The sequence below is a fragment of the Oncorhynchus mykiss genome, chromosome 11 (assembly GCF_057628025.1).
Source record: "Oncorhynchus mykiss isolate SJ-2025 chromosome 11, ASM5762802v1, whole genome shotgun sequence".
In the NCBI taxonomy this organism is placed as follows: domain Eukaryota; kingdom Metazoa; phylum Chordata; class Actinopteri; order Salmoniformes; family Salmonidae; genus Oncorhynchus; species Oncorhynchus mykiss.
In genome coordinates this window covers 53,147,941-53,174,660 of record NC_143032.1, presented here as the reverse complement: position 1 = coordinate 53,174,660, position 26,720 = coordinate 53,147,941, and the positions used below count along the sequence as shown (strand labels likewise).

The window sequence follows — 26,720 nt, the reverse complement described above, 5'->3', positions numbered from 1 at the left end:
CACTGCGTAAGAAACCACAAACTCCATAAAATGGGTAGACGATCACTGATAGAATAATGATTCCAGGATGATGTGTAGATACCAGAGACGGTGACAGATACCGCTGACTGAATATCGTCTCCCTGGACATAGCTAGATGTGTGTTTAGCCAGATACTTCCAACATAATGGATTTCAACGTGAAGAAATTAGCTTCGGATGCTGGAGTGTTTTTCACACGAGCTGTACAGGTAGGGTAATTTATGTCGTGTCTCCTATACATTGATTAACGTTAAATGCTAGCTAGCTAATGTTCGCGAAATAGCTAGTAAATAGCTAGTAACGTCTGGCTTAAATAAAAACTGGAAACTGCATGAGTTGGCATCATTGCCAAATCCTTTAGCTAACGTTACTGACATAATACCCTCTATATACTACACAAAATATTGGTTCAGCTGACGTTAACCTCCCTTCATAGTAGCCATCGTACGGCACTGCTAGCTTTTTTTCCTGGCTTGTAACATAGATATATTGAAGGAAGGTTTCTATGCCGTCTGTGATAGCCACTGCTAGCTTGATGCTATAGCTGACGTTCGCTAGTTGTGTTTTCGCAGAGGTCTTTCTTTGCTTTTCAGGTACGGTGTAGCTGTGGGGTCAGAGGTGACCTTTCGTGCCCCCTTTGCCCAACCCCCAAACATTACAAAGCCAGATACATTTTTCATTATTGTGACAGTGTAACAGGTCATGATGAAAATGACTGGGACTGATTTCACAATGTCTACAGTAACGTTGCAAGGATGCAATGGATGTCTGTTCAGCCCATAGAAGTTCCATTCGGTTTTATTTCTCAGACTTTGTATCTAAACCCCTTGGCAGAGGATACTGGCAATGGGAAAAGACTGGTGAAACATTAATTAGACAGGGACTGGGAGACTAGCAGGTGTAGTGTTTCATGGTGTATGAGGGTGTGGTATTTAGTTAATGGTTTCCAGTAGCCTATGAGGAGTCACATGGCGTGAAGAGCATCCCTACACCAGTGATAATGTTGAAGATTCAAGTGACATGTCATAGGGCAGCTCCATGGACACTAGAAAAGTTCCATTATACACAGAAACAGTGGAAATGCACTATTGATGTTGAGTCACTGCAATAGGCCTTGTTCACAGAGAAGTGAAAGTGATTCTTTCATTGTGTATTTTGGCAAAGTTCACAGGGGAAAAGTTCGGACAGGTAGAGAAGACTGAGCTGGATGCCCATTTTGAGAATCTGCTCAGCCGTGCCGATTCCACAAAAAACTGGACAGAGAAAATCTTCAGGCAGACAGAGGTTCTGCTGCAGCCCAACCCAAGTAAGGCCTGGCATACACACTGAACTGATCAGGACAGAGGCCTCCACAACTCCCAACCCTACTTATAATGCAGACACACACACAGGATAGAAGGACCAGAAACACATTAAATGAAAACCAATGAGTTTATTTTATGTGAAACATGGCGGTAGCATGGTGATAGAGAGCATTGTGCTCTAACCTGTGACTCTCTGATTCTCCATGCTACAGTTGACCACACTGGTGAGTATCCCTCCCTCCCATAGTGCCCTGTTGTGGAATCTTTTCATCCTACTGGTCTGTAGTGCAGCAGACAAATGCTCTATGCAGTATTGGCTGTTTTAAGCACCAGTCTGTTCTAGGGCTTGTTCTGTGGGTATGAAAACCTGTTGATTATCCTCCATTGCAAGCGGTAGCCTACTTATCAGTGAGCAGCTCAACAGCTCTGTGTGTTAAGCACACCAGACACTGACTCAGGCTTGTGGGTAACATGCAGCAATTCATTCCTCAAACTTGCATTTACCGTGTGTGGGATAAATATGTTAGTCTCTCTACAAAACCATTATCTGAGCGAAATAACATTTATCTCCACGACATCTTCATTCTACACCTCATTCCCACCATGTTGAATTACAATACTCTACATTGTCATATTGGGCATTTTCTTACTTTTCTTTGGCATTCTTCTCTCCCATGAATTTCCATTCTCAGACTAGGTTTCATAGTGTCCATCTGTGACAACTATTTTTTTTGCAAGTCCTCTCTTGAAGCAGGACATCCCCCTCTTTGTATTGGCAGGTGCCAGGATTGAGGAGTTCCTGTATGAGAAGCTTGACAGAACGGTTCCATCCAGACCAAATAATGGAGAACTACTGGGTCATTACATGCAGGATGCGGCTAAAGATTTTGGACCTGGAACTCCATATGGTGTGTACTCAGGCTTTGTGTATACTTATTCTTCCCAGGTGGTCTAAATCTGGTTTGTTTGAGAGGATTGGCCAGTGATCATTTCATTTTTGAGAGAGGAAACCGAGACCGTGCCTTGAGCCCCAGTCAAATCCATGAGTGACATTTTCTGGAAAATGCATTTTTTCACTTACCCAATACATCTTCACCCTGTGCCCTCACCCTTGTGCTATAAGAAGGGCTCAAACCATTTGTGGTATATCCCTGTGAGAAATGATCTCCATAGTTGATACAGGATATTGATTTTAAATGACATTAGACGTTTAATGTACAGGGTTGCAGGTGTAATTGCAGGGTACAGTGAACATCATGATAATTTTCCAGTAGTTTATAGTGTAGAACTCTTCCCAAAGCCTTTTGTTTCTACTGATGATTTCACCCTAAGGTGAGTGAGCAGTGAGATTGGTGACGATAGCTGTTGTTAGTGAATTGGTCTCCTCCCGCCCCTGCCCTCCAGGCTGTCTCATGTCTGTCAGGCCAATAAATAGGCCTCTCCCCTTCACTGGCAGTCCTGAGGATCAATAGTTTGCGCTCGCTCTCTCTCTCTCCTATGTGAATGTTGTTGAGAGCTTCAGGCTTGGCTCATATATGCAGAATGTTTAAACATAAATGTTTATGCAGAAATTAGTTTATTAGGCTGCCTGTCTGGTGCTTTTCTCCTTCAGTTGAAATGGAGCTCAGTAACAGAGATCTGAGTGCTGGGCCATGTACAGCTTAATGAACAGCTCTGCAGTACTCCTGCTTAGCAATGATTTGTTTTATACATTAAGCTGATGCCAAAAGTCCCTTTTTGTTTTTATCCAAGAATAAAAATGCACACATACAGTAACCTATACTAAGCAAGAACATGCATGTTTTAGTGATTTAAATAATTCGATTTCTAATGAATTAATGTGTACACCATGTCACAAAGCAGACAGCTGTGTGGAGCAGTGGAAAACCCTTATTGGCATACAGATCGATACATCAGTCATCAATCCCATTATTTCCTCTCCTGCAATAGTAACTAGATGGACACTCAGCTGCTCTAATCAGGTCATTAGTGGTCTGTTTCTCAGTTGTAGGTTTTAGTGATGCAACCTTCTGTGTGTGGGTGTAGAAACTCTGCTGTGAGGAGACACTACTACAACAATGACATGTCGAAAAACATTTCCTCAGTATACCAATGCGGTGTGTCCATGCCTTCCAACAAGTAACCCACACAGATATGCATACTTCAAATTCCGCAAGTTGTAGGCCTGTTTGATGATATAATCCTTGCGGTGTGGTGTTATCCATTAGGTATTCCTGTACTCCTTTTGTCTGTTTTACATCTGGAGAAACCCCTACATTCAAAGGGGAAATTTGAGTTTCTGCCATGTCAAGAATGTTGCTACTCTAGAGGTTCCCCTCTGTTTCCGTTCCTCTTTCTTCGCGGGTATAAAGTAGTTGGGCACTTAAAAAAAGATGCAAAAATGAAACTTAAGAACGGAAAGCATAGAAATATTGCACATAGACAGATCTACCGCTTCTTAGACTTGCTTTCAATGAGAGTGACAGACTAATAACTCACATGTCTATGTGAATTTGGTTGGGTCACCCAAAAAGTTACATACTGCAGCTTTAATGTTTGAGATCCTAAACCGGTTGTGTTGCACTACCAAGTCCTATTCTTCTCGACTTTTGTCTGTCTGTGTTCTTATGATAAGCATTAAGTCATTCCTAAGTAATAAGTTAGACTCTTATACCTACAATGGGTTCCAAAATTACTGTCACTCCTGACTGGCAATGCACAAACAATACCTAAAATATAAAAATCTCATTATAGAGAGCAACTCAAATACCAACATGTGAGAAATACTGTACTTTATTCATGTTCCAATGGAACCCAACAAAATAATTTATTGATTTCATTAAAAATCAATGTCCCTAAAAATCAAGGTTTCACAATTAATGGCACCCTTAAAGATGATTGAAAATAACATCAACCAAAATTAAACCAGGAATTAAATTCAACTTATTTATGTTTATGTCTTAAGGAACTATATATTGAGCCATTGCATCACTTCCTGTTTCACTAGGGTATAAAAATGAGATAACACGTGCAATATCCCATTGTCATCCAACACCATGAAGAAAACAAAAGTAGTGGCAGTTCAAACGAGACAGATAGTCGTAGACCTTCATAAATCTGGTAATGGCTACAAGAAGATCCACAAACGATTGAATATACCACTGAGCACTGTCAGGGCTAATATTAAAACATTCAAAAGATATGGAACAGTTGAAAACCTCACGGGTAGAGGACGCAAATACATTTGCATTTTCTCTCAGGATGGTGAGAAAAGCATCAAAATCCCCAAGAATCACTGTGAAAACTGCAGGCCTTGGTGGTGTCTTGGGGTCACCAGGTTTCAAAAAGCACCATCAGACGCCACAACCACAGGCTCTTTGAAAGGGTTGCCAGAATGAAGCCCTTTCTGACCCCAAGACACGCAAGCGCTTGGAGTTTGCCAAACGTCATTTACATTATGACTGGGTGAAGGTGTTCTGGTCAGATGAGAGCAAAATTAAATGTTTTGGTCAGATACAGCATCTGCACATTTGGTGTCGAAACAGATGCATACAAGGAGAGGCACCTCATACCCACTGTGAAATATGGTGACGTTTTGGGGCTGTTTTAATTCCAGAGGTCCAGGGGCACTGGTTAAGATTGATGGCATAATGAATTCTACCAAGTATCAGGCAATTTTGGCTGACAATCTGGTTGCCTCTGCCAGAGGGCTGGGACTTGGCCGTAGGTGGACTTTCCAACAAGACAATGACCCAAACATACTTGAAGATCCACACAGAAATGGTTCTGTGACAAAATCAATGTTCTGCCGTGGCCATCTGTCGCCAGGCCTCAATCCAATCAAAAACCTGTGGGCTGAGTGGAAGAGGGCAGTTGATAAGCGCAAACTCAAGAATGTGAATGCTCTAGAAAGGATCTGCATAGAGGAATGGTCCAACATCCCATCAAATGTGTTCCTTGTCAAACATTACAGGAAAAGACTCCATGCTGTTATCCTTGCCAGAGGTGGTTGTACTAAATGAGGAGTGCCAATAATTATGAAACCTTGATTTTGGGGAAATGTATTTGGTTTTAAATAATTGCATCATTTTGGTTGGTTGATTTGAAACATGAATAAAGTACAGTATTTCACACGTGTTGGTATTTTGAGTTTATCTCTCTAATTATATTGTTTCTTTTTTAAAGTAGTGTTTGTGCATTGCCAGTCAGGGGTGCCAGTAATTTTGGAGCCCACTGTATATTTCACATATTGTGTGTGGGTTCATCATATTCTCATGTGTGTGTTCTGTAGGTAGCACCCTGATCAAGGTAGGTGACTGTGAGAGGAGACTAGGCGGTGCACAGAGAGAGTTCCTACAGACTTCCGCTATCAGCTTCCTTGCCCCACTCAGGAACTTTCTGGAAGGAGACTGGAGGACCATCTCAGTGAGTCTGGCTTTCTGGCCTCAGAGGGACATCATGAGATTGCATGCAGACCAGTGTATAGACCAGGATTTATGTGTGGGGTCATGCCGTACAGAGAGGTGCTGATCTTCTCCTCTCTGCCTCAGAAAGAGAGGCGTATCCTGGAGAACCGCAGACTGGACCTGGACTCCAGTAAAGCACGACTGAAGAAAGCCAAACTAGCTGAGTCCAAGGCCGCGGTGAGTCTACCCTCCATCCTCCACCACCTCTCCCTGTGCACCTTCAGCTGCATCATGTAACCAGGCTCCAGTTCAGAGCGAACTGCTACTGCTAACTAACATCTGTCTCTGTTCTAATTATGTTCACAGTGTGAGGGAGAAGTGAGTATTAGTGTAAAATATTGTCCACTTTTAGTTATTTTATTTAGCCTTTTTCTTTCTGACATGCTCATTGCCACCATGAAATCCAGTTAAGTGCATGTTTGTCTTCAGAGAGAGACTAGAGTTCTCTTGAAAGTGAGTGAAATGAACTTGTGGCATGGTAAGGCCTTGTAAGAATTTTAAGCTTGTAAGTAAGCATTTAACGGTAAGGTAACCTGTTGTATTCGGCACATGTGACAAATAAACTTTGATTTGATTTGCACTGGAGCAAACCCGTATATGACCCTAGAGTCAACAAACTGAGTAGTACACAAGTATTTGGAAAATGGTGAAACAAAAGTGTATTTCAAATTAGACTAATTTGAGTCCGTGACAAACTGCATCCAATTACCAAATGTATCCCCTCATAAAATCACAAAGGCCTATTTGATAGCAGTAGTGAGAGGAGAGGCCGTGTCCCATGTGAGTGCAGATGACTGGAGTTGAGAGTCCTGATTGCTAACCTGCTTGCCCTATTATACCATGACCAAGGTCTAGCTTCACTTCATATTCCCTGCTCCCATTCTGTCAGAGCATTTCAAATGTTTAGATTTTTGGCTGAGTTTTTCCTTCAGGGCAAAGATCTGATTTGATAAGCCATTGTATTAGCCATTTGATTCGATTTTTTTTCTGTAATAACATGAGTAAATAAACAGATGTATGGAGAAAATACATGTTCTTTCAGTTGTAGACTAATATCAAATCAGATATTTGAAACCTGTATGCATGGTGATTGCCACATGAAGGCATGCTAATTTTGAAATGTATGTATTTGTTTAGCCTAACTACATTATATATACAAAAGTATGTGGACACACCTTCAAATTAGTAGATTTGGCTAGATCAGCTACACCCGTTGCCTACACGTGTATAAAATCGAGCACACAGCCATGCCATCTCCATAGAACATTGGCAGTAGAATGGCCTTACTGAAGAGCTCAGTGACATATAACATGACACCGTTATAGGATGCCACCTTAACAAGTCAGTTCGTCAAATTTCTGCCCTGCTAGAGCTACCCCGGTCAACTATAAGTCCTGTTATTGTGAAGTGAAAATGTCTAGGAGCATCAACGGCTGAGCCGCAAAGTGGTCGGCCACACAAGCTCACAGACCGGGACCACTGAGTGCCGAAGCGCATAGCATGTAAAAATCGTCTCTCCTTAGTTGCAACAATCACTACCAAGTTCCAAACTGCCTCTGGAGCAACGTCGGCACAATAACTGTTCGTTGGGAGCTTCATGAAATGGGTTTCAGTGGCCGAGCAGCTGCACACAAGCCTAAGATCAACATGCACATTGCCAAGTGTCGGCTGGAGTGGTGTAACGCTCACTGCCATTGGACTTTGGAGCAGTGGAAACCACGCTTCACCATCTGGCAGCCCGATGGCCAAATCTGTGTTTGGCGGATGTAAGGAGAACACTACCTGCCCAAATGCTAGTGCTAACTGTAAAGTTTGGTGGAGGGGGAATAATGGTCTGGGGCTGATTTTCATTGTTCGGGCTAGGCCCCTTAGTTCCAGTGAAGGGAAATCTTAACACTGCAGCATACAATGACATTCTAGATGATTCTGTGCTTCCAACTTTGTGGCAACAGTTTGGTTAAGGCCCTTTCTTTTTTCAGCATAACACTGCCTCTGTGCACAAAGCAAGGTCCCTACAGAAATGGTTTGTCGATCAGTGTGGAAGAACTTGACTGGCCTGCACAGAGTCCTGACCTCAAGCCCATCAAATACCTTTGGGATGAATTAGGACTGCGAGCTAGGCCTAATCGCCCAACCTCACTAATGCTCTTGTGCTGCGGGGACTTTCAGCCAATGTTCCAACATCTAGTGGAAAGCCTTCCCAAAAGAGTGGAGGCCGTTATGGCAGCAAAGGGGGGACCAACTCCATATTAATGCCCATGATTTTGGAATGAGATGTTCGACTACCAGGTATCCACATACTTTTGTCATGTAGTGTATTTCCTAAAGTACTGCACTTTAATTACATTGGGATTTGGCCAGTCCAATGTAATGATTTAAGAACTCATTTGAGAGTAAACTCAGTCCTGGGGACCCCAAGTGGTGCAAGTTGAGTTTTTTTTCCCCCTAGCACTGCACAACTGTTTCCAATAATCAATTCATCTTTGATTATTAGAATTAGCTGAATTAGCAAAACGAGTTCGGGAAACACTTTATTCGATATATTGTCCTCAGAATAATAAATTATTTTCCACGTGCTCATACATTTACATAAAATATACATTAAAGATCAAACCAACAACTCATCACCCAGTATATAACATTCTAGTTACTCCATTATATTATAGTTTAGCCTCTGACCGGAAGACAGGAACTATTGTCTAGGTATACTTTGCAGGCTACACATAGTATAAGCTAGAATGGCGTAATGGTTGAAGGTCTGCTTCCTTTTTATGGGCTATGACACATGACAGGCTGTGTACACAGAATGATCTCACATCCTGCTGTGTTTATATACACATGCAGTATAGTCATTAACCTTCTAGTCTAACGCGGCTTGGGAATCACCAGGAGATATGCAGGTGTAGAAAGATATTGGGACCGGTCTCAGAATTGTCTCTGTATATCAGCAAGTAAAGAACAAAGGGTTTTGTTTTTGCTGTGTGTGCTTTCCTGTCACATGACTTTATTATACTTTGTTTTGTTTGATTTTGTTTCTTTGGTTTGGTGCACACCATACTGTACGTGTAAACTTCTCTGCCATGTCTGTAGGCTGTGCCTGATTTTCAGGAGACCAGACCCAGGAATTATGTCCTCTCTGCCAGTGCATCTGCGGTAAGTAGCTTAAACAGTCAGTCCACGCTACACTAACACTACATGTAGCCTACTCTCGCTGACATCAGTGTGCTCATAACCTCGAGCAGCCTCTCCATACACAGTGTCCACATGCGTCATGTTGCAGGCAGGTAGAGACTACAGCCAAGTGTTGAGTGCCCCGCCCCCCCTAGAGGTCCTAGAGCAGTGTTTCCCAATCCTGGTCCTGCGGTTGCCTCGCGAGCCACCCTGATCTCACGAGCCATTCATGTAAGCTTGTGAGATATTCTCTACACAGATGTAGATATTTGTGTAGCTAACCATTTATGTAAGCTGACTGAGATCAGGGTGGCTGGCGAGGCTAGTCCTGGGGGGTCCAAAGGGGTGCACACTGTTTTGCCCTAACACACTTGATTCAGCTGATCAACTCATCGTCAAGATGGATTATTTGAGTCCGGTGTGTTAGTGCTAGGGCAAAGAACAATATGCACTGTCCCAGAGAGACTATTAAGAATTCACTTCATAGCCATTGAATATTGCTGTGCATTATAGGGAAATAATGCCTGCTCTAGAATGTTCTTCCAGCCAATCAGAATTGAGTATTCAACAATTCCATGGTATAATCCCAATTAAATAAATAAAACGTTGTGGCCCCACCAACAACATAAATGGACTATACAGCTACAACGTGATGTGAATATCGACTTGGAGTATAAGACACTATAATGTTAATCATGTCTCTTTGTGTTGTCACCCATGACAGCCAGGGTTGTATACAAGACACAATATGAGACATATTTTTTTATTCTAGACAATTATGTGCTTCGACATCTGTAGCAACAGTTTATTTATTTAACTAGACAAGTCAGTTAAGAACAAATTCTTATTTACAATGATGGCCTATCGAGGAACAGTGGGTTAGCTGCCTTATTCAAGGGCAGAATGACAGATTTTTACCTTGACAGGGTTTCGATCCAGCAACCTTTCGGTTACTGGCCCAACGCTCTAACCAATTTATCACCAAATTGCTTTCGGCATAAAGTCCATTATCTATGTGACACTTTTCGGACACACCCACAAAAGTAGTGTAAAGATCTTCACAGGTGTTTCACTTCAAATGATCCAGATAAAATTGACTCTGAGCACAGTACCAGAATCTGGCAAATCTGCTGTCTTGAATGCACCCCTGGGTTGAAAACGTATGTTTCTTAACTGTCATGTCATCAGTCTCAATCTAAGAATGTGTGTGTCTCCCCTGTGATGTAATCAGAATGTGTGTCTCTCTCCCCCTCTCTTGTTGTCCTGCGGCTTTTCAGCTCTGGAGTGAGGAAGTGGACAAAGTGAGTACGACATGTTTGGATACCGTCCTCACATATTGTCTAAGTAAATTATATCTTTACTCTTTATCTTTTGTTTCTAGATTGTCTCTTTCCGCACACACTGGTGGACACAAACAAAACAGCTGATAAAGGATATGTAGCTATTACCGCCACACCAGCGTTCACGATTCATGAATGCAGTCAAATTCTATGTGACTGTTTTAGTCATGGTAACTAGGCTTCTCCAAGCTCTGCTGCTGCTGGTCATTAGTAGCCTACCAACCTTCTAACTGCCTGGTACTCCGCACTCTATTGTCCCTCTAATCACTCTGACAACAATGTAAATGTAATCGAAAATCTAATCAAATACTTCATGAGAGCTCGTGTTGCACAACATTTCTATAGGCTATGCAATTACGTGAGAAAACAGAGTGATGGCCACTTAAAAAGGCTAGGCTAGGCCTACTATATTTATTTCTCAACTTTCCTAATATTAAGCACATGACTTATCTTTACAAAAGGAGTATAGCCTACCTGGGTTGCATGAACGTGAACCTTAGGAAAAGTAACCTCCAATCGCTATTTAAAAGCATAGATGACATGTGTTTTTTCTCGCTGCCCCTTTTTCGGGACAGGTGCCTGATAATGGTCCATTCTAATTCAAAGCAAATTTCACACACACAATATTTAATATATAGTACCAGTCAAAAGTTTGGACACACCTACTCTATTAGTTAAGGGTTTTTCTTTATTTTGTAATTATTGTAATTACAAATAATATTTGTGAAGACATCAAAACTATGAAATAACACAGATGGAATCATGTAGTAACCAGAAAAGGGTTAAACAATTCAAAATATATTTTATATATTCTTCAAAGTAGCCTTGATGACCGCTTTGCACACACTTGGCATTCTCTCAACCAGCTTCATGATGTAGTCACCTGGAATGCATTTAAATTAATTTGTGTGCCTTGTTAAAAGTTCATTTGTAGAATTTTTTTCATTAATGCGTCAGATGTGTTGTGACAAGGTAGGGGTGCTATACAGAAATCGACCTATTTGGTAAAAGACCAAGTCCATGTTATGGCAAGAACAGCTCAAATAAGCAGAGAGGAATGACAGTCCATCATTACTTTAAGACATCAGTCAGTCAACCCAGAAAATGTCAAGAACTTTGAACTTTTTTTTTTTTTTTTAATTTTACCCCTTTTTCTCCCCAATTTCGTGGTATCCAATTGTTGTAGTAGCTACTATCTTGTCTCATTGCTACAACTCCCGTACGGGCTCGGGAGAGACGAAGGCTGAATGTCATGCTGCTTCTTAACACAGCGCGCCTCCAACCCGGAAGCCAGCCGCACCAACCCGGAAGCCAGCCGCACCAATGTGTCGGAGGCTACACCGTGCACCTGGCAACCTTGGCTAGCGTGCACTGCGCCCGGCCCGCCACAGGAGTTGCTGGTGCGCGATGAGACAAGGAGATCCCTACCGACTAATCCCTCCCTAACCCGGACGACGCTAGGCCAATTGTGCGTCGCCCCACGGACCTCCCGGTCGCGGCCGGTTACGACAGAGCCTGGGCGCGAACCCAGGGACTCTGATGGCACAGCTGGCGCTGCAGTACAGCGCCCTTAACCACTGCGCCACCCGGGAGGCCACTTTGAACGTTTCTTCAAGTGCAGTCGCAAAAAACACCAAGCGCTATGATGAAACTGACTCTCATGAGGACCGCCACAGGAAACGAAGACCCAGAGTTACCTCTGCTGCAGAGGATAAGTTCATTAGAGTTAACTGCACCTCAGATTGCAGCCCAATTAAATGCTTCACACAGTTCAAGTAACAGACACATCTCAACATCAACTGTTCAGAGGAGACTCCGTTAATCATGCCTTCATGGTCAAATTGCTGCAAAGAAACCACGACTAAAGGACACTAATAAGAAGAAGAGACTTGATTGGGCCAAGAAACACAAGCAATGGACATTAGACCGGTGGAAATCGGTCCTTTGGTCTGATGAGTCCAAATTTGAGATTTTTTGTTCCAACCGCCGTGTCTTTGTGAGACGCGTAGTAGGTGAACAGATGATCTACGCATGTGTGGTTCCCACCGTGAAGCATGGAGGACGAGGTGTGATTGTGCTTGGCTGGTGACACTGTCGTTATTTTTTTAGAATTCAAGGCACACATAACCAGCACGGCTACCATAGCATTCTGCAGCGATACACCAACCCATTATGTTTGTGCTTAGTGGGACTATCATTTGTTTTTCAACAGGACAATGACCCAACACACCTCCAGGCTGTGTAAGGGCTATTTAACCAAGGAAAGTGACGGAGTGCTGCATCAGATGACCTGAAAAGCAGCCAACAAGCGCTCAGCAGATTGAGAGAATGTCAAGAGTGCAAATCTGTCATCAAGGCAAAGGGTGGCTATTTGAAGATTCTAAAATATACTTTTTTGGTTACTACATGATTCCATGTGTGTTATTTCATAGTTTTGATGTCTTCTGTTATTCTACAATGTAGAAAATAGTAAAAAATAAAGGAAAACCCTTGCATGAGTAGGTGTGTCCAAACTTTTGACAGTACTGTATGTAAAGACAATATTAATTCAATAACAGTCTAATATTGTCACCTATCAGACTATCACTTATGAATTATAGATAATCACTTGTGAATGATGCCCAGCATAAGGCAAGAAATAATAAAACATTTTGGCAAGTTTTCTAATTATAGTCACACACCTCATGTAGCCTGGCCTATATGTTTTGTATCACAACTAAAGTGGCCAAATTACTTCTTAAAGTTAAGCACATGAATCCACTTTACAAGGAGTGTAGAGCCTAACTGGCCTACATAATCAGCGTGTGAGTTTCAGGTTTGTGGAAGATAATTTTCACAATAAAAATGCACCTTTTATAGAAGCATTACATGCATAATCACATTTGCGGTCACTTTTGACTGGTGTTTTCCCGCTCATGGAACATTCGTGCTTCAAGCCTACTGCCGTGTGCGCATTGCTGCACTTATAATGTGAAGCCTAATAGTTTATCAACATTTCAAGCTAAACGTTCTGATCTGTTACGTCAGCCACATTGCGTAAAAATGTTTATTTGATGCTAGTGGTTATATTAATTTGGGATATATCACATCCCACAACTGTCCCAGACTATGTTTGGAATATTTATTTCTCGCACAGAATAGAATAGGTCAACTTTTGTACTATGGGGGTAGTAAATTGACATAGGCTAGTGCTTTTGCTGTTCGTTAGACCTACTCATCTTGTTGGCTGACAAAGTACATGTGAACAGTTCTTCCAGTATCTTCAATATGCACCTTGGAATTGGATAAGGATGTGCGAGTTGTGTCCCCAACGTGTCTGTCTTCACTTGTAGCCTGTGAGAAAAACCCGATCAAGTGATGGAGAGCCATGTGAGTGAGAGGTTCATCGGCGCGCTCAGCACTCGGGGAGAAGGGCACAACGTCCGCTGGCCACAAAAGGCCTGAATTTTTATTTTAGGGTGCGTAACGGCCACACACAGGGGACGCCACCATGAAATTTGAGGCATTAGCAAGTGGTGTCAAATTATGAATGAGAGACTGATCGTGTGTACAGCCTGTCCAAAAAAAACAAAGCAGAGCTCAGGCTCTTCAAGCAATTTTTTTTCAAATCATCATTAGTCTCATCATGCAGCCTTACAATGCATTCAAAATCAAAACGTATAGCCCAACGTTTGTAGAACAACTACATTTACATTAACTCTAAGCATATAGGTGTACCTATTTCTTTGTTAACCGCTCAACACAGAATACCAGCACTCCCTCAAATCATTTGGAGAAAATATCCTTTCTATTTTATTCAACTTTGTTCAATTGTATTCTTCAAACTATAAAATAATGCCACGGAATTCTAAGCAAATCTTGTCTGCTAAATTGGTGTAGCTCACAGCCATATGACAGTCAGATCAGAACTTAACAAGGACAATGCAAAGTATGCTATTTTGATCTTTTGAAATAGACTACATTTTCTTCATATCTTGCTTCTTTAGACCTTTCTTTAATAAATTGTGACGATGTAGGCTATATTACATGGATTTATTAGACTTTAAAATGTAGATGTTCCAAAAGTCCTGCATCTGTGGCTTGTCGGTGATGTGTGGAAACCAGGAGATGCTAAATATGTTTGTTAATTAACGTCAATTACCATGAGACCGACAGTTATTTGCTTGACCGTCACCGGCTGACCTAATTTCGTGACCGCCACAGCCCTAATTACATGTTATCTCATTCTGTGTTGTTGTTGTTCTGTAGGCAGCGCATGAACTTCGAGTGGCCCAGACAGAGTTTGACAGACAGGCAGAGGTCACACGACTCCTACTGGAGGGCATCAGCAGTACACACGTGAGTCATGAGGTCACACACATATAGAGATGACAAACATGACCACTACACATAACCGTTCTCTTTAGCATATGTACTGTTTACTGTGTATTGTGATGTTTTAACATGGTGGTAACAGGGTATGTTGAGGAGGAACAAGTATTTCTAACGGGGTTGTCTTGTCTGTGTTTTGGATATGTTGTCTGTAGGTGAACCACCTGCGCTGCCTGCATGAGTTTGTGGAGGCACAGACAGCCTACTACAAGCAGTGTTACCTGCACATGCAAGACCTGCAGAAAGAGCTGGGCAGGTGAGGACTGGCTCTGGGTAGATGCACACATGTATATTGGGCATACTTAGCTGGGGTGTCTATGCCTGGCTTTCATTTGCTGCAATGATTTGCTCTATTCAAATGGGTGTATGCTGTTTATCAATGACCATCTCCACTGTCATCTCTTATGCTCTCAGTTCCAATGGAGATGTGTAAGTAACATTTGATGACGATTACAGTAACATTTATGTTAACCGCTTTTCTAAATCAAACATGGTGAAGTCTTATTATTCCTTAGGGGATGTGCTGTGTACCTTATGGCTGTCTTCTCTCCCTAAACCTCGGCAGGTTTCCCAACGCGTTTTCTGGTAACCCGGGTCTCTCCATGGCCTCCGGTGGCTCCTCTCCCCAGGGGAATGCCACCCTACCCCAGGACACTGCCAGCGCTGTGGAGACAGACACACTGAAAATCGAAGAGGTACAGGCCCCCGCCACGGGCACACGCAAGGCCAAGGTCCTGTACGACTATGACGCTGCCGACACCAGTGAGCTCTCCCTACTGGCTGACGAGGTGAGCACACGCGCACACAATCCTTTCTTTGTGCACGCCAGTGCTTAGTTTAGTCAGGTGTGTCCGTGCAAGGCTAGAATATGTGGACTGATTGCTGGCTCATGTACAGTTTAATTGTATTAACACTGCTGCATAACTATTAATACACTACTGTATGTTGTCTTGTCTTTTCCCAGCTAATCACAGTTTACACAGTGCCAGGCATGGACTCTGACTGGCTCGTTGGCGAGAGAGGGAACCAGAAAGGGAGAGTGCCTGTCACATACCTGGAGCTGCTCAGCTAAAGAAACTACACTCAAAGAAATACATGGACACACACAAACACACACACATCAATTGCACTCGCATGCCTTCAAACATGCAGACGTTGACGAATTCAAACAAGCAAACACACCCACTGTACATTCTGTACGCACCAGGACTGCATGAAATCATTGGTAATTATGAAGGCAAATGCGCTACATTGAATATGGAGGAATGGTTACCATGACAACTTGGCTGAAAATTCTGAATTGTGAGATGTTTATAGATTTTAATTTCACCCTGCTTCTCACAGCAGGACAATAATCCTGCAGCTACAAGACATGTAAATGGTTATGTGGATTATAATTAAGGGACATGTTTGTAGGGGCTGATACATTTTTTTCAATAGGGCAAATCAAGTCTGACATTTTTTAAGTGGAAATTACAAACTTTAGAAGCCTTTTTAAACCTTGAATACACTACAATTTGCATTTCCTGCTGCGCTGGAAAATTCTCTGCGACAACGGAGTGGCCAAATTTAAGATCGCAGATCTGTACATACTGAAATCCCCTGTATTATTCAGGCTTTTTGGTTTTATTTTAGGTGACCTTTCACAGCAGGTGTGAAGCTTCATACAGCCTGCCCACTCACTGTCACCTGTTTAAACTATATGCACCAATGCACCAATCTTTTCCATTCCATTCCATTACACCAATCTTTTCCATTCCATTCCATTACACCCTGTGCACCTATGGTTAGTCCACATTCCTATAATGTAATTTTCCTCTACCACTACCAGGAACTGAAACATTTCATGGCCGTATGACCTGCTTAACGTACTGGGAATGTAATCACTCTTACAGCAAATATTTGAAGCACTCCTAGTCGTTTACTAGCTGCCTTACAATGACGCCAGAGAGCTGTTTCCATCTGCTATAGCTAATAGAATGTATTGTACACACCACAATGTCCACACACTCCTGTTTGCTTGGACACTTCCTTTGAAGAAGACAGGCCAGATCTAACACAGAACATACATTTTGGCATGCGAGACCATACCTTATCATTTAAGTATCTGTGGTTTTTTTAGTTTGCCCTTTTGCTCTTCTGTTTCTTAAACATGTTACTGTTCCTTCAGTTGTCTTTTGTTTCTTTTTAGTAAAATGTTTGTTTGATCTGATGTCTTTTCTGTGATCAAGTCCAAGTGTTTTCAGACAGGACCTAGGCTGCTGCATGTGCTACTGGCAGGAGTTGGACAGACTATTCTGTCCACTGAAAAGCCTCTTTAAAAGAACAATTGTAATCCAAAGTTTTAATGGCTGTATGTATATTTATTTATTTATTTATTTTAGTACCAAAGGAAACAAGTATATGCATGCAATTCTGAATTGAGCCCAACCCTGGTTTGTACCATTGCTGCTGTGGCATGTCTTGTTTTGACCCTTTTCTGCCTTTACTGTCAATGTATTTATTGCCTGTTTACAAGTCATGCTGAATGAATGAAAATATGTAGGATGTAATAAAGAAAGTGTGCTTTATTTGGACACAATCCGGTCATGTGGTTGTCAGCTCAAGTTGTTCTTAGGCTAATATTCTGGTGTAGCAGTCAGTCAGATGGAAAGTAATCATTCTCTTATAAATACATTTCATTTTAAATTCAAACTTTATGTCCAACATCCTGTAACACATCACATCAAAGTTTATTGGTCGATCTGCAGGTGCAGTGAAATGCATATTTTACTAGCTCCTACAGTGCAGCAGAATGTCTAGCAAATACACAAATAAGAAGATCTAAACAAATCAAATGTCAATGTGTCCGATTTAACAATCAAACGTAGATTATATTAGTGAGCAGTTCTCAGAATATAAATACGTGGTGTGTCTAGACTGTATAATTTGGAATGTTATGTACAGTAGTAGGTATATTAGGATGAGCTGTTTAGAATACAGTATACATACACAGTAAGTAAACAATATATATGCCACGCAGTCATGGGTGTATAGTTAGTACAGGAGGGGGCTGAACACACACCCCTGGAGGGCCCCCGTGTTGAGGATCAGTGTGGCAGAGGTGTTCTTGCCTACCCTCATCACCAAGGGTCAGCCCATCAGGAAGTCTAGTACCCAGTTGCAGAGGGAGTTCAGACCCTTAGCTTAGTGCCCTCCTAGCTCATCACTATGGTGTTGAAATCTGAGCTGTCGTCAATGAACAGCATTCTCACATAGGTATTCCTCTTGTCCAGGTGGGATAGGCAGTGTGCAGTGCGACGGCGATTGTGTCGTCTGTGGATCTGTTGGGGCGGTATGCAAATTGTAGTGGGTCTCAGGAGTCAGGTAAGTTGGAGGTGATATGATCCTTAACTAGCCTCAATGCACTTAATGGTGACAGAGGTGAGTGCTACGGGGTGATAGTCATTTGATTCAGTTAGCTTTCTTGGGTACAGGAACAATGGTGGACATCTTGAAGCAAGTGGGGAAAACAGACTGGGATAGTGACGAGGTTGAATGGGTCTTTAAACACTGCTCTGAGGATGCTGCTTGGGATGCCGTCTAGGCCGGCATACTTGTAATTCCCTGTTTGACACAACATACTCTCCTATTTCTAATCGTTTCATGAGTACTGAATCAACATGTTCATGTATATAAAGTATTGCAAAATAATTGTAATGCTTGGCATTAAAATTATGATTTAATTTCAAATAAACAAAGAAAAATAGCCCCAATCCACATTTCAATAAGTGCTGTAGGTAATTTCTGGGAATATACAGTATGTACATGTTTATATTTTAAATGTCATTATAGTTATGTGTATCTATAGTGCCTGTACATTCTAGAGGGTCCACCATGTACTCTCCCTACTGGTGTCCCCCAGGGCTCGGTTCTAGGCCCTCTCCTCTCTATACAACAAGTCACTTGGCTCCGTCATATCCTTACATGGTCTCTCCTATCATTGCTATGCGGATGACCTTCAACTACTTTTCTCCTTCCTCCCTTCTGACACCCATTTGGTGACATGCATCTCTGTAAGCCTGGCAGATACCTCAGCTTTAATGCTAGCCTAACACCTCAAGCTCAATTTCGACAAGACGGAGCTGCTCTTTCTCCCAGGGAAGGCATGCCTGCTCCAAGACCTATCCATCATGGTTGACAAATCCATGGTGTCCCCCTCCCAGAGTCCAAAGAATCTTGGCGTAACCCTGGACAACACCTTGTCGTTCTCTGCAAACATCAGAGCAGTGACTCGCTCCAGCAGGTTCATGCTCTACAACATCCGTAGAGTCCCCACTTGTACCATCAATCCTTTGCAACTTATCCCGAACGCTGCAGCCCGCCTGGTGTTCAACCTTCCCAAGTTCTCCCATGTAACCCCGATCCTCCGCACGCTCCACTGGCTTCCAGTCGAAGCTCATATACACTACAACACCATGGAACATGCCTACGGAGTAGCAAGAGGAACTGCCCTTCCCTACCTTCAGGCTATGCTCAAACTCTATACCGCAACCTGAGTACCCTGTTCTGCCACCTCTGGTCTCATGGCCCACCCATCCCAGCTCCCGCTCAGCCCAGTCAAGGCTCTTCTCTGTCATGGCACCCCAATGGTGGAACCAGCTTTTGCGTGAAACTAGGACAACAGAGTGCCTGCCCATCTTCTGAATATCCTAACCCTTCCCTGAATATCCTAACCCTTCCCTGAATATCATACCCCTTCCCTTCCCTTCCCCTTGCTAGCACTGAATTTGCTGATAGCAACTTTATTGAGGAAAAATATATTATATAGGCTATTTTAGCCTCACCCGTTGTTGGCAGGTGTATAAAATCGAACTCCCAGCCATGCAATCTCCATAGACAACCAGTAGCAGTAGAATGGCCTTACTGAAGAGCTCAGAGACTTTCAACGTGGCACCGCCATAGGATGCCACCTTTCCAACAAGTCAGTTTGTCAGATTTCTGCCCTGCTAGAGCTCTCCTCAGCAGGGGGGTGCCGCTCTAGCAAAAATAATCTGTCCTCAGTTGCAACACTCACTACCGAGTTCCAAACTGCCTCTGGAAGCAACGTCAGCACAATAACTATTCGTCGGGCGCCAAGCAGCTGCACACAAGCCTAAGATCGCCCTGCTGGGGGTTGTTAAGCTTGCCGCCGTTGGACTCTTGAGCAGTGAAAGTTCTCTGTAGTGATGAACCCCGCTTCACCATCTGGCAGTCTGACGGACGAATCTGGGTTTGGCGGATGTCAGGAGAACGCTACCTGCCTCAGTGCATAGTGCCAACTGTAACGTTTGGTGGATGAGGGATAATGGTCTGCGGCTGTTTTTCATGTTTCGGGCTAGGCCCCTTATTTCCAGTGAAGAGAAGTCTTAACGCTACAGCATACAGTGACATTCTAGACGATTCTGTGCTTTGAAATTTGTAGCAACAGTTTATTTATTTATCTAGGTAAGTCAGCTAAGAACAAATTATTATTTACAATGACGGCCTACTGGGGAACAGTGGGTTAACTGCCTTGTTCAGGGGCAGAACGCCAGATTTTTACCTTGTCAGCTTGGAGATTTGATCCAGCAACCTTTTGGTTACTGGCCCAACACTCTAACCACCGCCGTGCACAAAGCAAGGTCCATACAGAGATGGTTTATTGAGATTGGTGTGGAAGAACTTGACCGGCCTGAACAAAGCCTTGACCTCAACCCCATCGAACACCTTTGGGATGAATTGGAACGCCAACTGCGTGCCAGACCTAATCGCCCAACATCAGTGCCCAACCTCACTAATGCTCTTGTGGCTGAATGGAAGTCCCCGCAGCAATGTTCCAACATCTAGTGGAAAGCCTTCCCAGAATAGTGGAAGCTGTTATAACAACAAAGGGGGGAGTGTATGTGGTTGTCAAAACTAGCTATCTTAAGATTAATGCAATAACTGTAAGTCACTCTGGATAAGAGCGTATACTAAATTACTCAAATGTAAATGAGTAGATGTTTATCAGGTGCAAATCGCTATGCACAGAGAGATATCACTACATATATGATCCAGCCCACACAAACAAACACCCCAAACATCAGGCTGAACACCACCAGAAAACGGGCCTTCTGGGAAGCCCTCTCTGCCTCCCTCATGTCCCCTCTGGCCAGAGCAGCACGGGTCTAGAGCAGAGTGGAGAGACAACCAGCTCAGTCAGGACTTGGTCTGAGGCCAACAAGCATATGTATTGTTTGAAGATGTTTGATAGAGTACAATAAAATTCAAATTAATTGAACTTTATGTAACTCTTCTTCTACTGTATCAGACATCTTGTTATGTCATCATTACCGTAAGGAAGGCCTCGGTAGTGTCACTGCATTCTTAGGATTCTACTACACCTACACTGAAACTCATGCCCACTCTCTGCCCTAATTCAATTCAGAGCCAGGCCTTTGTTAGTGCACTAAGGATGTAGTGCCTCATATGAGTGGGCAATTTACCTCATATGAGTACAAAAGGGCGATGAGGCCACTCATAAGGCAGCAGAAGATGGTGACCAGCAGGGACTCCACCATGTAGTCCTTGGGCAGGGGAGGCCGCTCGTCCCCCAGTGGAGGGCCGCTCATGTACTGAAACACAACAGAGGCAAACATGCAGGGACACAATAACCTATTAAAATAGTGGCCATTCTTGATTTTGAATAGAGATTTCAAATAGAAATGACACACTGTCGTTACGTCACAGGACAATAGTCAGCTCTATTGTTAAATCCGGAAGTAGTCACGCGTGGCCATAAGGGAATCGATTTTTGAACCGTACGGGAATCATGTGTGATTCAATAAAGCTATGAGGAGTAATTGAATGTACAAATCCGTTCTAAACTTACTGTGTGTCTAATAAATCTCCTCGTCCACCACCACCACATGAGAAAGTATGTGCGTTTGGCAGCACATTTAGACTAGTTTTCTTTTGCTCTATACTGATACTCTGATACTCTCTTACTATGGTGTTGGGAGGGTAGCTGGGTGAAGGCATGAACTGGGCCTGGTAGAAGGCTGGCTGGTTGGGTCCTGGCTGGCAGGCTATGACAGGGGGTCCTGGGTAGTGAGGTGGTTGTGGGGGATAGATAATATAGGCCATCTTGGGGTCAGGTGGGCTGTAGGGTGGGGGCTCTTCTGATGGGGTGGATGCTGTCATGTCTGGTTGGACCGAGGAGATCTGTGGCTGACACACAGTCGAGGGTGTCCCTCCTGCCAGGTCTGTCTGGCTTAGCAGCTCCTCCCTGGTTAACCTCCCATCACTGTCACTGGGAGCTCTGTATGGCGGACAGGCAGCAAAAGTACTGTCTGCCTTAGGCACTGGAGGACAGACAGTGTGGACATTGTCACTGTTGGATGACAGATGAGTGGTTTGGACAGGTAAGCTTGTACGTCCAACAAGGTCTTGGGTTCCTGAGTTTCCCTCCTGCACTGCTGTCCTCCCACTGGACAGGGCCTGGCTCTCACGGCCGGGTGGTTGAATGACTAATGAAAGTGAAAGAGGAAGGATAGATATTATAATGGTTAGACTGCGATTCTTGGTCAACTGGCAATGAAAAAAAATGTCTAAAACCTGTTTATCTACAGCAATGATGTAGCCATAACTACATGACCAACATTATTAATGAATGGCATATTTTAGAGGAAGTGAAAGGCCCCTGTGATCTCTATTAAGTAAGCAGAGAAACTCTCAAGTTTCTCCAGGGCAGTTGACTGACCCACTTTGGTTTCTACAGTGGAAAACAGTGCATCTGATTAATGAAAGGCCCAGGCAAAATGAGCGTGGTTATACGGTGTCGTTCTCCAGCTGCCGGTGTGGTTTGTCAAGGCTTATTGAGTTTCTGCTCTGAAAGGGGTGGAGCTTGCTGACTGACTGAGATCACAGCACAAACAGCAGGGCAGAGCCCGAGCCAAGGCATCCAGGCTGCTCTAGTGTTGCATGTCTGGGAAAGAGAGGTTTTAGACTTCGGCCTGCAAAGATAGGAAGCATGTGGATTTGAAACCAACTGAGATCCTGTAGAATACATTTTTACTTGTAGATTGTACAATGGACCTGTGCATCACTGAAAATTCTGCAGGATAAATAGAGCAATAATAGCAACCTAATGTATCTTCATAGCACTATCATGTCCCATATATTTACACCTGTTGTGACATACATTGCGTTATTTTCTGGCTGGTTGTGACACCTACATAAGAGGATCAAAACCCACAGTTATTCCAACAACAAAAAATTCCCTGCCAAGAAGTTTCCTTTCGCTTAAAATGTTGCTTATTAAATATTTTGTTGTTGTTGTAATCAGTCATGTTTTTTTCATCATATTTTAAATCATTAAAAAAAACAACACTTTATGACACAGTCAAGAAGCATTATGACCATCATAATCATATTAGGTAGATAGGCCTATCTCGTTTATGCCCTTACATTAGATGTCAGTCAAAAAGAGGTTGTCTAGTCCTGCTCCCGAAATCTGCTCCTGCAATCATCCCAGTCATCAGCAACAGCGCGTTGGGCTAGGTGCATGTCTGACATCAATGTGTGTGGAATTACAATGATAATATGGTCAATTTAAAAAACAATTACACAACATAAACATACTGTTGACATGTAGGCTATGGTGTAATGAAATGTTTTGTGGGTTTTTACACTCTTATGTAGGTGTCATAACCAGTCATAAAATAACTACCGTGGTATGTTTTGTGGGTTTTTACACTCTTATGTAGGTGTCATAACCAGCCATAAAATAACGCAATATATGTCACAACAGGTCTAAATATGTGTCATGACAGTGACGTGTTATGTGTTATGGCGCTTAGTGTCAAGTAAAGTGTTGCCGAATATTGATTGTTGTACAACCCCATCTTCTTTGGTTTTACATCAACTCAATGCACACAGCTTATCTAATATTGTAATGTTTGTTGTTTGTTTTTGTGTAATCCTAATCATTCAATTTAAATTCCCATTTCTCCCAAAGTCCACTGTTTCACACGTTTTAGACAATAATAAACAATCATTTTGGTTGGTAGTACTAAACATGCATTAGGGCATGAACAGAGACTAACCTGGGTCCATTTTGGCAGGCAGCGTACAGTACAGGGCACTATACAGTTGAAGAACAGTAGAGAGGAGGATTCAGGTGGTCATCTGTAGAAAACGACTGATCCAGACAACAGAGACAGAACATGGGACAGTTTACAGCAGATATCCCATGGGCTCCCACAAATGGCTGCAGATCTTGTGCCTCCCCTCCACAGGGTTGAAATAGTATCGTGTTTGTTTAATAATTGACAGGCTTGTGTGTGTGTGTGTGTGTGTGTGTGTGTGTGTGTGTGTGTGTGTGTGTGTGTGTGTGTGTGTGTGTGTGTGTGTGTGTGTGTGTGTGTGTGTGTGTGTGTGTGTGTGTGTGTGTGTGTGTGTGTGTGTGTGTGTTTGTGTGTGTGTGTGTGTGTGTGCGCGCGGTGGATGTGTGTGTGAAAGTGTGTGTGTGTGGTGGATGTGTGTGTGTGCTTGTGTGTGTGTGAGAGTGTGTGTGTGTGTGTGTTTTAGGATGTGACAGTGAACTCTAAAGGGGGGTTTACTGATGAAGGTGGAGCTTGAAACCTGGATTGTAAACATAACATGGAAACAGGAACATCACAGTGTCTTTGATCAGACCAAAACAAATGTGAAAAGAAACAGCCATGTTTTAGAAATGGATGAGCTCATCATCATTAATGGGAACAGTGATAACATTCGATAAGAAATCATTCTAATGTATTGTTCAGACAAAAAAAACAAATAACGTGAAAAACACTGGAAACTTGAGGGTGACTCAGTCATCAGATATCTAGAGAACTGTACTTCCTCTTCTCATCCTCAACAAAGATGTGCTACTTTCTTGTGTTCCTCAGGGTGATTCAACTAGCTGGTGACCCTTTTTTTTGGACAATCATTCTGCTCACAGTGCACCTTGCTTTCTTCAATGGCAGAATGCTAGGTTTGTTATTTGATATCAGATGCTATGTCACTTTTATGGTATTGTATTAACAGGGTATGATGAGTCTCTGTTTCCAGCGGTTCAACATGTCAGGTCTACTCATTAATTTCATGTATGTGTAGTGAAGTGTGTATGATTTTATAGTCACATTTATATTAGGTTTTGAGCCAGCAATGTATAAGATACAGATTTGGAAACCTTTGTACTGTAACTAGGTAGGAATCTAAAATGGTTATTTCAAGACCCACAGTAAATTGTAATGCATTGGAGGGATGCATCATTTTATCACAGCATTAAGCATATGGTGCTACCTATGATAGTGTATATAGTGAAAACTCTAATTAACATCTGTGGCTGGGAGAGAATGCTCCAAACAAAAGATTCTCAGTATTCTTTCCGGTGTTAAAGTCTTTAATCCCTCTGTGTTTGGCACCTAATTATAGGCCGTCATTGTAAATAACAATTTGTTCTTAACTTGAACTGACTTGCCTAGTTAAATAAAGGTTCAATAAAAAATAAATACAAACTGTAATACAAAGAAGGTCCACATTGGATTCAACTTTGACAATAGCTACAACATTACACGACACATCGCCTCTGTCATAAACCCTAAAACATGTATCTGTATGCAGTATATTAATATGTTGTATGTGTATGCAGTATATTAATATGTTGTATGTGTATGCAGTATATTAATATGTTGTATGTGTATGCAGTATATTAATATGTTGTATGTGTATGCAGTATATTAATATGTTGTATGTGTATGCAGTATATTAATATGTTGTATGTGTATGCAGTATATTAATATGTTGTATGTGTATGCAGTATATTAATATGTTGTATGTGTATGCAGTATATTAATATGTTGTGTGTGTATGCAGTATATTAATATGTTGTATGTGTGTGCAGTATATTAATATGTTGTATGTGTATGCAGTATATTAATATGTTGTATGTGTATGCAGTATATTAATATGTTGTATGTGTATGAAGTACAGAACCTTTTATATTTATTGATTTTTTTAGTTGTATTGATCGTATTTTACATTTGTGTGGCTTTTCGTGTCTAAGTGTTCTTTCTGTATGTTGTCGTGTTTCATGTTTTGTGTGGAGCCCAGAAAGTGTATCTGCTGCTTTTGTAACAGCTAATGGGGCTCCTAATAAAATACCAACACAAAGCTGAGTAACAAAGGCCAAGAATCAACAACAAGAATCAAAGGCTTTCCTTGGAGTAATGTTAGTCCAATGTCAAATGTGATATAGCGAAGCACCTGAGTGAGTTGGTTGCGCAATTACGCAGGTACTTTCCCGAAACGGATGACACGAACAACTGGATTCGTTATCCCTTTCATGCCCTGCAGTCCACTTAACGATATTTGAACAAAAGAGCGTGTGGAAAATGATTTAACACTAAGACTCTCTACAATACAACCCAACATTGCAGAGTTTTTTGTGACAAAAAGTCACACTCATTCTTAAGTTTAATAAATGTATCGTATAGTGTGTGTGGCAGGCTTACAATGATGGCAACAACAAAAAAACATTTGAGAGTGCGCTGAATCTGGTGCTATAGAGGGGGTATGCAGCTGGAGGTTGAATGTTTGAAGGGGTACGGGACAATAAAAGTTTGGGAACCTAAAATAACTGCCAGGATTCACAGAAAATGGCAGGTGCAGTTTCATCCCTTAGAAGGGATATTTATCATACCATTCACACCTTCTTAAAATCCAACCTACATGTTTATTGTTTTATTGTTTGTGTAGTCCATACAGGCTTCAGGTGTCTTACTACAGCTTCATTATGCATTTTGTTATTCCTTTTTAGGGTGACCATGCAAACCTATAATGTGATGAGTATCTTCTTTCATAAGAGGTGATGAATTATATCCAAACGTTTCAAAGTCATTTATTCAAAGATTATTTTACAAGCAAACCCAAAACATGATGCAGCCACCACTGTGCTTGAAAATATGTAGAGTGGTACTCAGTAATGTGTTGTGTTGGATTTGCCTAAAACATAACACTTTGTATGAGGGACAAAAGTGA

The 26,720-nt window shown here is 42.2% G+C and overlaps 2 protein-coding genes across 7 annotated transcripts; one reads left to right on the top strand and one right to left on the bottom strand.

Annotated features, from left to right (window-relative positions):
- Positions 1–6: 6 nt before the first annotated feature.
- On the top strand, positions 7–17,261 carry sh3glb2a (SH3-domain GRB2-like endophilin B2a). Of its 6 annotated transcripts, XM_021621234.3 has the most exons (13): positions 7–229; positions 1,185–1,326; positions 1,537–1,548; positions 2,104–2,232; positions 5,616–5,749; positions 5,875–5,967; positions 8,881–8,943; positions 10,239–10,262; positions 14,550–14,639; positions 14,828–14,928; positions 15,087–15,101; positions 15,238–15,460; positions 15,637–17,261. In XM_021621234.3, the coding sequence occupies exons 1-13, from the start codon at positions 167–169 to the stop codon at positions 15,742–15,744; spliced, it is 1,197 nt and encodes a 398-aa protein (XP_021476909.2). In that variant the 5' UTR covers positions 7–166; the 3' UTR covers positions 15,745–17,261. The 6 variants fall into 6 exon arrangements, 4 of the variants coding, with proteins under 4 accessions (XP_021476909.2, XP_021476911.2, XP_021476912.2 ...); XR_016484552.1 differs by lacking the exon at positions 15,087–15,101 and having other exon boundaries at positions 12,514–14,639; XM_021621236.3 differs by lacking the exon at positions 1,537–1,548.
- prrt1b (proline rich transmembrane protein 1B) lies at positions 17,015–24,243 on the bottom strand. The gene is made up of 4 exons (XM_021621239.3): positions 23,759–24,243; positions 21,660–22,180; positions 21,158–21,286; positions 17,015–20,839 (listed from the first exon to the last, which is right to left on the bottom strand). Exons 1-4 carry the CDS (start codon positions 23,766–23,768, stop codon positions 20,693–20,695), a joined length of 807 nt encoding a protein of 268 aa, XP_021476914.3. The 5' UTR covers positions 23,769–24,243; the 3' UTR covers positions 17,015–20,692.
- Positions 24,244–26,720: the final 2,477 nt, after the last annotated feature.